The 12,175-nt window shown below is 45.6% G+C and overlaps 1 protein-coding gene across 2 annotated transcripts in view; it reads right to left on the bottom strand.

The window, feature by feature from the left end:
* The window catches only part of rassf2a (Ras association domain family member 2a), a 47,131-nt gene that overhangs the window by 13,211 nt on the left and 21,745 nt on the right, over positions 1–12,175 (bottom strand). For both annotated transcript variants that reach the window (XM_072266534.1, XM_072266533.1), the window contains 3 exons: positions 7,442–7,593; positions 6,671–6,765; positions 4,871–5,031 (listed from right to left, as the gene is read on the bottom strand). In XM_072266534.1, coding sequence (XP_072122635.1) covers positions 4,871–5,031; positions 6,671–6,765; positions 7,442–7,593 — 408 coding nt within the window. The remainder of the gene's footprint in view (positions 1–4,870; positions 5,032–6,670; positions 6,766–7,441; positions 7,594–12,175) is intronic.

Genomic DNA, 12,175 nt, shown 5'->3' on the forward strand with positions numbered 1-12,175 from the left:
GCCATAGTTCACAGAGTGCTGGCACGTGGCCAAGTGGTTAAGGCATTCGTCTAGTGATCTGAAGGTCACTAGTTCGAGCCTTGGCTGAGGTAGCGTGTTGTGTCCATGAGCAAGGCACTTAACCACACGTTGCTCTGCGACGACACCGGTGCCAAGCTGTATGGGTCCTAATGCCCTTCCCTTGGACAACATCAGTAGCATGGAGAAGGGAGACTTGCAGCATGGGCAACTGCCGATCTTCCATACAACCTTGCCCAGGCCTGTGCCCTGGAAACCATATATAAGTTCACAGAGCTGTGAATCAGTCGTTTCAACAACAACCCCCACCACCCCCCAAGCCCATATTAGTTATCAAGCATCAATCTTAAACTAAACAAATTTAGTTCTCCCCAATTTCCTACCAGCTAACCCCAGACTGTTTACCCACACACTAGAGCTAATTTACAATAGCTATTTAACCTACCAACCCACATGTCTTTGAAATGTGGGAGAAAAGCCGAGTGCCCGGGGTAACCCATACCTTCACAGGAAGACATGCAAACTCCACAATGACAGCACTGAAGGCCAGGATTGAATCTTGGTCACTGCAGTCACAACAGAGCAGAGTCCAGCCAGAAGGGTAGGTTTGAGGATGGAGAGGTACAGGGAATGGCAAAGCTTGGCAGCTTCAGCAGCTGAAGGGTTAATGGAGGGACCATCAAAGTGCAGCACAGGCAAGATGCCAAATTTGAAGGAATGTAAAATTGCAGGCTGAAGGAGTTTACTACATTGAGGAAAGGAACGGCCATGAGGCATTTGCAAACAGAAAATGGATTTTTCTTTGTTTAAAAAGTTTAAATGAAGTGTTGTATTGCAGATCATAAATGGAAGGGTTATCAGTGATTAGGCCGGTGCTGTTTAGGATGCAGGTAGTATTAATGCATGGTCTCAGTTTATTGTGTGTTAGGGAGGGGAGGAGGCGGCAACTGTCATGAATAAAGATTTCCACCTGTCTGTAAAAGGGGAGGGTCCAGCATTATTACAGAGGTGAAAACAGCCCCTAATTTTAGTGATGCCTCATTGAGATAAGGGGCTGCAAACCCTCTGGTTCAGTTACAGGGAGTCTCTGGGGACAAGGGTGGAGTCAAATTCTGGGCAAAAGTTTATCTTGGAAGAAAGAGCATGCACTCATTATGCTGTTGGAGAAAATTTTCTTCTCAGCTCGTGCAGAGCAAGGGAGGGGACAGCAAGAGAGGTGAGGGGCTGGAGCCGGGGAAGCAAACAGCTGGAGGAACCCAAGCAGGAGAGGCAACATCTGCAAGTGACAGCTGTGGGTTCGGTCCAGACCCTCAATGGGGCACAAGATAGGAAAGGCAGAAGATCTGGAGCTGGATGACCTTCGAACTTGCTCTGCCATTCATCAATGCAAGGTCAAGCTTTCTATCACAGTACTATTTTCCATCTATCCCCCTGTTCTCTTAAATGACAAAAATCTACACATGTTTTCAATGAACATAAGAACCTCAGCTGTTCTATTGTGGAGAGAATTCCAAAGGTTCATTGACCTGTGAAGAAATTTCTCCTCATTTCATTCCTCAGTCCCATTATTCTCAGTGCCCCCAGTCCTGGACGACAAAGTTTCCATCTGGCCTGTCAAACCATTACAAATTTTGTAAGTGAGTGACAGCTGCTGAGCGCAGAGCAACAGGGCAAAGACAAGAAACCAGTATCCACCCTGCAGACTCCGCTGAGGGAGCTAATACGTCATCCGTGGTGTCAAGGTCTGACTGAGTCTAATTAAGGGTAATATGAAAAAGGAGCTTTACTGTTTCCAGTTAAAACAAAAAAAAAAATGGCTTGGTTAAAAAGGCGAAGATAAAACTGCAAGTGCTGGAACCTGAAATAAAAAGATTGTAACCGTAGTGTAGTGGATGGTATAATGCATAAATAGCACCAACCAACCTGGCTTCAATTCCCACTCAAACAAGAGGAATTCTGCAGATGCTAGAAATTCAAGCAACACACATCAAAGTTGCTGGTGAATGCAGCAGGCCAGGCAGCATCTGTAGGAAGAGGTACAGTCGACGTTTCAGGCCGAGACCCTTCGTCAGGGCGTCAGGTCCTGATGAAGGGTCTCGGCCTGAAACGTCGACAGTACCTCTTCCTAGAGATGCTGCCTGGCCTGCTGCGTTCACCAGCAACTTTGATGTGTGTTGCTTCAATTCCCACTGCTGTCTGTAAGGAGTTTATACGTTCTGCCCGTGACTGTGTGGGTTTCCTCCAACTGTTCAAAGAGGTACAGGTCAGCATGTCAATTGGTCACGTGGGCGTAATTTTCATTGGGCCAGAAGGGCCTGTTATCCTGTTGTGTCTCTAAACATAACCCGGAGACATTAAATGCTGCCTGGCCTGCAGAGTTTTCGTTCACTTTGAGGTTGACTGCTACTTTTGGGCAGTTACATTCCCCACATCACCTCCTGAATTAAAAATTGTGGTTCAGAACTTGAAAAACAGCTCCAGCCCTCATGCTTTTCAGCAGGGGTCCCCAACTTTTTTTGCACTGCGGACCGGTTTAATATTGACAATATTCTTGCGGACCGGCCAACCCAGGGGTGGGGGGAGGAGTGTTCAAGTAGGGTTAAACTCACCTCAGCATGCCTTTTATAGTTAGGGTTGCCAACTTTCTCACTCCCGAATAAGGGACAAAAGTAGCAGTCAAACACGGGGGCACTTTACCTCAGGAAAGACTACCATGACCATGAAGCATGCGATGTGCGCATGCACGTACGTGCCGATTTCACCGCCCCCCCAACAAATCGGTTTTGCCTTCATCTTCCCGACTATACTGTACATACATTTTTTCTACTTTATATAGGCTGTGTATTTTCCATATTATTCCTGCTTTTACTATATGTTAGTGTTATTTTAGGTTTTATGTGTTGTTTGGTATGTTTTGGTAAGTTATTTTTTTGGGTCTGGGAACGCTCAAAAATTTTTCCCATATAAGTTAATGGTAATTGCTTCTTCGCTTTATGCCATTTCGGCCCGAAAGGTTTCATAGGAACACTCTACCTTAGCGGGGGAAATTCGGAACAAGGGCGGTCCCGTATGGCAAATACGGGACAGTTGGCAGCCCTATGTTCAAGTTCAACAATGCGTGACAGGGAATGAGGAAAGGTGCAGCTGACTCATATCGTTTTCTCGCGGCCCGGTAGCACATGCTCTGCGGCCCGGTACTGGTCCGCGGCCCGGTGGTTGGGGACCGCTGCTATTCAGAAGCATGGCCACAGCTGTTGTACCAGCTTCTTCATGGTGGTGGAAGCACTTCCCAGGAATAACTCCCCTACCCCCCCCAATCAGTGAACCACATGCCCTCAACCTATTGATACTGACTCAGTGATAGAAGCTTTCCCCATTGGTTAGCTCCAGAACAAGCCAGCACAGTAGAAAATAAAGTGCAACAGAACTGGATGAGGAAATGCAGGAGGACAGAAATCTTGAACGCTTTCACAACTAGAAATGATGGTAAAACTGGAATGGGTTGAGTTTTGTTAACCAGGGACGTTGGGTGATATGGGACAAAGAAAAGCGTGCCGGGTAGAATAGGTTGGAGGGGGACAAATAGCATCATCCTGTTCTAGTATCAACACACTGACTGAACATCCTTCTAGGTGAACTTTCCACAATGAGAATTGATCCAGGAATACAAGCCCATGCACAATTTCACCTTCTAACCCACTTAACCTCAAAGTCTTTCCTACTAGGGATGGCAGAGGGGCAGTGCGTAGCATAACGCTCTTACAATGACAGTGACCCAGGTCCAATTCCTGCTGTTTGTGGGTTTCCTCTGGGTGCTCTAGTTTCCTCCCACATTCCAAAGGTGTGTGGGTTAGTAGGTCAATTAGTCACATGGGTGTAATTGGGTGATACTGTGCGATATCTCTAAATTTAAAAAATTAAAACAGGGACGTTCAGAAACTCTAAGGGACTGTCCAGGAATTTCCAGAAACTGGTTTAATATTCTGCACACCACATTTTGGAAAACAAATCTTGTTAAACGATAACCCCAAGAGATTCTGCAGATGCTGGAAATTTATTAATGTATTTATTTATTGAGTTGCAGTACAGAATAGGTCCTTCTGACCCTTGGAGTCTCACCACCCAGTAATCCCCTGATTTAATCCGAGCCTGATAATGGAACAATTTACAATGACCAATTAATCTAGGAAACTGGAAGCAAACTGGAGCACTCAGGGGAAAACCATGAGGTCACAGGGAGATGTACAAAATTTCTTAGAGGCAATGGTGGGAATTGAACCAGAGTCGTCTGCACTACAAACCACTGTGCTAACCACTACACTACCATGCCATCATCTTGATGTAATACTCACAAAATGCTGGAGGAACTCAGGAAATCAGGCAGCATCTATGGGGGAGTCGGGGGGGAGAAAGGAGGGAACAGTTGACGTTTCGGGCCAAGACCCTTCATCAGGACCTGACCAAAATAACTTAATCTGTCCTAAAGAGGGGTCTCGGCCCAAAATATCGACTATTTATTCCCCTCCGTAGGTGCTGCCTGACTTTGAGTTCCTCCAACATTTTGTGTGCGTTGCTTCCTGTTTCACTAAACAGGGAGTGAGGGTCAAAAAAAATAAAAGCAGAAAACCCTGAATTCGGGCAACACCTGTAGAAAAGCAAATTAATATTTCAGATTAAAGACCATTTTGCTCAACAATCAAAGGGAGACAGGAGGTTGTATGATAAAAGCTCTAGAAAACATGTCACACCAGCCCAGGAAATCCAGGGGTTAGCACAGTTGAGGGTGGATTCCTGCTCAGCCAGCACATGTGCTGAATTACAGCCTTAACTTTGCATGAAGCTGCACCATTACCTTGTGGTTGTAGAAGTGACCATTGATGGAGAAGCGGTGGCGTCTGATTCGCCGCTGGTCGCTTGGCGACCGTAACTTGTCTCTGCGAAGAACTCCAGCATCGCTCTTTGTCCGCATTAGCTGTGAGCTGCCCGGGTCAGTGGAGCCAGCATCCTGTGCCTCTGGAGGAACAACAGAGCAGGCCACAATGTCACTGTCTAATCACCGACTGTGCCAACTTCCTTATCCAAGGAGGATTTGAGGCCGTCCACCCACTCCTCCAATGGCCACTGTACATGTGCAAGCCCAACCTAGGCCACCATCAGTAGGAACTCATGCTTGCTCCCCACTGCTTGTGTATTGGAACTCTTGATCATAGAGAGTAAAACTGCTGCCTCACACCTCCAATGATTTGGGTTCAAACATGACCTCCACTGTTGTCTATGTTGACTTCCATATTCTTCTCACCATACAAGTTTTCCTCAGGTGCTCCAATTTCCAGCCGACATCCCAAAGACAAGAAGATTAATTGGCCCCATAGTGTGGGTGAGTGGTAGAATTCAGGGAAAATTGATGGGAATGTTGGGAGAATAAAAATAGGATAGGGTAAGATTAGCATAAATGGGTGCCAGATGATCAGTACAGCTTTGGTGGGTTGCTGGCCTTTTTTTCTATGCTGTACGACTTTGGCTAACCAATGGGCTATTCCTCCATGGACGGCATTCCTCTCAACAGGTGCCCTTTCCAAAAGGAGTGCAAATTCCCCTCTTCCCTACACACCAGCAGCAGTAGCCAAGTAAGCACTTCAGGGATCAGTTCAAATCTAACCACAGTAGCTAGGCTACTTAAAATGTTAGTGAGATAAATCAGGATTCAAAAGTTAGGATTGGTGAACTATAGGATTAAAGCCCAACTAGTTCACTGGCATCATTCAGGGGAGGAAGGCAACCTTCTGGCCCACCTATGCCACCAGACCATGGCAAAGTCATTGACTCTCATCTGTCCCCTGAAATGATCCCTGTTCAAGCAGAACCAATAGTTAATTTGCCAGTGAAGTGACACAGTTCACAAATCAACAAGATCCTTTTAAAGACTGCCTCAGCATTAGCTGCCCTTTATGACCACTGGACAAAGCATCCTCTCAGCAGTGCCAGCTGACCACAGCCGCATAAGATACCACAAGAGAGGGGACATTGGCAGAAAGCCCTGCTCATGCCCTAGTGCTTCTCTGAGACAGATGTCAGCTCTGGTCTGAACTCAGATCACCCTCTCATCAACAAAGTTCGGACCTGCAGTTGGATTTGACGAAGGCACAGGGCCAGGATATCCAATCCCAGTTTGTAGAACTTCGGAGATAATTGGATTCCTAGCCGTTGTCCAAGTCCACTCAGTTTTAATTTTCATAACCAGTGACCCAGTCACACTCAAGTCAAGGAGACCTTCATAAATTCAGGGACATCTTGGTCAAGGTGACAGGACGTTGAGAGCATGGATACATTTCATCACACATGGCATCTTGCCCACAGAGCAATAAAATGGCAGGTATGGTTCAAGGCAGGGATTTAAAGCTGATCTGGACCGTGGCAACTGTTCTACCATTGACAGAGCAGTTTTATCAAATAAAACCAAATAAAAAATGAAAGCTCCGTTCTCTTGCAGAGTCTGTTATTTCCATTTTGTCAGTTAATGAGGCAATGCCACTAGCAAAGTTGGGAACAAGATGCAAATTAGCTGTGATGCCCAAGGGCAGGCATAGAAGGGCTCCTGCTCCAAACATTAAGGTGAACCCGTACATCCATTATGTGTTGAGAGTAGCCTTACTAGTGTTACTGGGAGCAGCTGAAGCGCTGGTCTCAGACGGACTCTCTGACTCTTCCACCTTGATGTCTGGCAGCACCCACGTCAGTTTAGACGGCCTGAGGAAGAGGAAGTCATTGGAAAGCAACTATGAAGACACCAATTACACAAACATAGAACAGTGCAGCACAGGGCAGGCCCTTCAGCCCACAATTCCTGTGACAAATACTATACTAAATTAAACTAAAACTCTTCTGCATGATTAATATTTCTCCATTCCCTGCTTGCTCATGTCTATCTAAAAGCCTCTACTGCTCTCTATAGCAAAACATCCCAAGGACCCACCAGTGTGTGGGAAAAAAAAATCAAAACCTACCCTAAACATCTTTAAAGTTTCCCCCACCCCTTGCAGTAAATGCACATCCTCTGGTATTTGATATTTCCAACCTAGGAAAAGGATTTTGACTGTCTACCCAATTTATGACTCAATTTAAAAATCTTTTATCAGGTCTCCCCTCAGTCTTTGATGCTTCAGAGGAAACTAACCCAAGTTTGTTCAATCTTTCCATTTAGCTTATACCCTCTAATCCAGGCAGCATCTTGGTAATCTTCTTCTGCACTCTCTCCAAAGTGTCCTGCAATAGGACAACCAGAACTGCAAACTAAACAGTTAACCAGGACATTTAACCCAGAAATGGATTCCATCATGATAACCATATGTTATCCCAACAAGCCCACCACCCCCATTTCCAGTTGCTGCCCTCTCAGGCCAAGGAGGGATGGCCAGCCCCTTACCTCTGTGCTTCCACACTGCATCCAGAGTGCCAGGAGGTTGATGAGGGAGGCGGCCGGATACGCTCGTTGTCATCCTGCATCTGTAACCGGATTGGTCGCCGCAGCCCCCAGGAGATGTTCAGGAGACCTTCGATGATCAGCTCCTCCTCCTCCTGCAGTGGAAGAGCACGTATTCTCAACCAGTGAGGAGGGAGATTCGGGAGATACACAGCGCACGCTCAGCGAAAGTGGGAGGAAGCAAATACAAGTCAAAACAGGAGTGCTCCCTTCAGCCACTTCCACCAGCTCCACCACTTAACATGTTCTCAGCTGATCCTTCACTTGAGTAACATCGCCATGCACCAACACACTTCCGTTGAGTCATTCAAGATCAGAAGCTATCAAACCATCTAGAAGACACTCAGCAGCTGAGCTTGCATGGCCCTGGGCAGAGAATTCCAAATAGCTACTTCCCCGGTGAAGAAATTTCTCCTCCGTTGTAGATGACCGATTCCTGATCCTGAGGCTGAGAGAAACAGGCCAAGGCAACCCACCCCCATATCAATCTTGTCAAGCCTCCCTAGAACTTTGCAAGCTCAAGCAAGATCACTTCTCTTTTTCCTAAACTCAGAGCACAAGTGCAGTTGAAGTGAAAATCTGACTATCTCAGCTAGCAAATTGTGATAGAGGTGTGGGGGTAAGGACACAGATGGGAGGTTGAGGGGTTGCAGGGAGGTAACTGATACTGGTGCCAGGTAAGCAAGAGGTGGTTGTTGCTCATGGCGGGTGAAGCAGTATGGATTCAAGTTGGGCAAAATTGTCTGTGCCTGGGACAGCTTGTTCTGCTTTTAACCACATACGATAAAGATTAAAATAGAAACGACCAAACTTACAGCAAAATGTGTCAGAAACAAAGTGAGGAACAGGAAGCTTTTTTATTGCTCAGTTTATCAGTTGTCAATGCTCTGTAACCCTTCCTTTGGACCCTTGCTCAATACTGAAGGAGGCCATTCTATCCAAAGGCATGCCAGCTCAGTGCAAGAGTTAAGCCAGCTTGGTCCACACTTTCACCACAGTTCTGCAGCCTTTCAAGTGTTGATTTAGCTTTTGAAAGGCAAAATTGAAATTGCTTTCATGGCCATTGTCCTAACCCCTGACCGTCTGCTCAATTCTAACCATTTACCATGTAAAAAGCTTTTGCAAATCATATTTCTTTGAGATCTGCTGAAATCAGTAACAACACACAGGACGCTGAGTTCCTCCAGTGTTTTGTTTTTTATTACAAGGTAGTCATGACTTGTGCAATCAAAGACTAGTTGCAGCTCCCTTGCTCTTGCCTCTATTCTCAAAGAGCAGGGTGCTTTTATTTTTAAAACTATTTCTATAATCAAGTTACATATACACCCTTCTGTCATATTTAGAATTGAACCCTTTAGTTTCTCCCCTACCCATTCCTCCCACAGAAATACATACCATATTTATATGCATCAAATATCTCCACCTCACCCAACCCCAACTGCCATTCCACCAGTATGCCAATACAGGTCCTTCCCAGCTTCCAAACACACAACCTATGTACACGTAAACTAGTACTTGGGAGACCAGTGGGATGGATTTGCCAGCTGCCGAGTGGTGACAGACGTCTTCTGCCATGTGAGAACTCAGTACTTGGCTGCCTTTCCAACTGATAATGAACTGTTATGAACAGATCACATAAACCGAATCCTGTTGTACCATGAGGAGGACCAGTACTCTGTCCTATATCCATTCACATGCACTGGCAAAGTCCATCCAAAGGTGCTTCTGGACTGAGCAGATAATTAAGATGCACCATTGGTGGGTCATGAGCTGCACATGAACCAGAAAGGATAAGGGCAGCAAATTTCCTTCTCAAAATGAAACAACAATCCAGCAATTACATATTTTAAAACAATGCAGGATTTATTCAATTACTGTAACATTTACTGTTACCGTGGTGGGATTTGAACTCCTCTCTGGACCAATAGCCTTCACCCTTCTATCCAGTAACTTAACCAAAGCATCAGTTCCCTTAACTATTACTAATTCTTAGAGTTCACTGACAAGTTTTTCAGTGTCTTCAGATTTGAAATTTGAGCTTTGTGCATCCAAGTCATTGACGTAGACAGCAGGAAAAGTCAGTTGTTATAGGAAAACCACTGCACGTCTCTCCGATCCAAAAACTACAGTTCACCATGCTCCATTTCCCCTCACTTATCTATCCACAAGTTAAAATACTGCAGTAAATCAAACACCTTTCAAGAGGCTCATCGCACTTAGCTTGTCAGTTTCTTGCCTCAAAAAAAAAAGCAACTGGCATTTGTGCAAACTCTAATTACATATCCCACAGCCACAATGAAGCAAAATCCACACCCAGTCACACAAGAAGGTAATCAGACAACATGACCAAAGCTTGGCCGCTCAAGTCTGTTTTAAGAAGTCCCCGAAGGGTAGGAGGGGAGCAGTATTTCTAGGAGTGATTTCCACTGGATACAGTCCAGAAAATATTCAGGCATTGGCTGATGAATGATGAGCAACAAACCCAGCCCAGGCATGACCATCTGCGACAAGAGTTAGATCAGGACAGATGACACTGTTGAACCTCACATCACAGCGCTAAGCAGTATTGCATCCATATTGTACTGTCTCAGTACTTTTATATTTGTGTGCTGTAACACTTACTTTTTATTCGCAGTTATTTTGTAAATAACACTATTCTTTGCATTTCTGGTCAGATGCTAACTGCATTTCATTGGCTTTGTATCTGTACTCGGCACAATGATAATAAAGTTGAATCTAATCTAATCTAATCTAATGACAAAAAAAAGATGCCGAAATCTACAACAAGAGCAGAACAGAACACTGGAAGAACTCAGTAGGTCACATGGCATCTGTAGAGGCAAAAGGTGCAGGCTGTTGAGACCTTGCAACAGTATAGAAGCAGCTGGAGAGATTGCCAGAACACAGCAGAATGTAGGGAGGTGGGACAAAATCTGGAAGGTAATCAGTGGAGCTACATAGGGCGAGGATGATGGGCAGAAGGAACTAAGTGGGGGGGTGGGGAAGGGTGAATAAAGGAAGCAGTAGTTTAGGCGGGCAGGGGAAATTAATATGTGCAGAACACCGGGGTTTAAATCACATACCCTTAACATTCGATGTCATAATTACATCTACAGCGTTCCCACCTAAATCTTGGTAGTCACCATTACTAGAAACATATCTAGACAAGGATGAATACTCTGGCCACAGGCGGTGAGTAGCTGGGTATCCTTTGACATTTGACTGGTCTTCTAACATTGCAAGGCCCTTCATTATCTACTTTGTACAAAAGTGCTTGTTTAGAACACGACACCATCCTCATTCACCTGGAGAAGAAGGATGCTTATGTTAGAATGCTGTTCTTGGACTACAGATCGGCATTCAACACCATAATTCCCCCCAGGCTCGACAAGAAGCTCAAAGATCTAGGCCTGTACCCCGCCTTGTGCAGCTATAATCGGGACTTCCTGTCAGATCACCAGCAGGTGGTAAGGATGGGCACCCTCACCTCTGCCCCTCAACATAGGAGCCCCATAGGGCTGTGTCCTGAGCCCCCTGCTCTACTCCCTATACACCCATGATGTGTTGCCACACACAGCTCCAACCTGCTGATCAAATTTGCAGATGTTGCAACATTGCTAGGCCTCATTTCCAACAATGATGAGACAGCCACAGAGAAGTCAATGCCCTGACAGCAGTGCCAAGAAAACAACCTCTCTCTCAATGTCAAGAAAACAAAGGAGTTGATCGTGGATTACAGGAGGAACGGAGACAGGCTAGCCCCTATTGACATCAATGGGTCTGTAGTTGAGAGGGTGAGTAGTTTCAAGTTCCTCGGTATATACATCACCAAGGATCTCACCTGGACTCTACACACCAGCTGTGTGGTGAAAAAAGCACAACGGAGCCTCTTTCACCTCAGATGACTGAAGAAGTTTCGCACGAGTCCCCAGATCCTCAGGACTTTCTACAGCAGCACCATCGAGCGCATCCTGACTGGCTGTGCCTGGCACGGGAACCATACTACCCTCAATTACAGGGCACTGCAGAGAGTGGTGCAGACAACCCAGTGCATCTGTGGATGTGAACTGTCCTCTGATTAGGACATCTACAGCAGCGGGTACTTAAAAAAGGCTCAGAGGGACTCTGGCCATCCCAACCACAAACCATTTCAGCAGCTTCAGTCTAGCAAATGGTACCGTAGCATTAAGGCCAGGACCAACAAGCTCCAGAACAGCTTCATTCGCCAGATCATCAGACTTATCAATACATATTGATCTGATTGCGTATCTGACTGTACATTGTATCTGACTGTACATACATGTACACAACACAGTTATGTATAAAATCTTAAGTGTCTGGGTAATATCCTCCCACACTTCCCTTCCTTATCGCTTATACATTGTGATTGAAATGCAACAAAGATTTTTACTCCCTCATGTTGTGGGATGGATGCAGGACATAAAATTCTAATTCTGATGAAATCCCCTCCACTGGCGTGGACGAATGCAGTTTCAATCTCTCAAGCTGCTCAACTCCATCAAGCACAATGCAGCACATTTTGCTTGCACCCTATCCACTACTTCTGATATTTAGTACCTTCATCCCAGTGCACCATTTACAAAACACACTGCAATTATTTGTCCGGCTACTCCTTCAGCATCCCACAAAGCCATGACCTCTGCTACAAAGAACATA

Source organism: Mobula birostris, chromosome 8 (assembly GCF_030028105.1).
Source record: "Mobula birostris isolate sMobBir1 chromosome 8, sMobBir1.hap1, whole genome shotgun sequence".
In the NCBI taxonomy this organism is placed as follows: domain Eukaryota; kingdom Metazoa; phylum Chordata; class Chondrichthyes; order Myliobatiformes; family Myliobatidae; genus Mobula; species Mobula birostris.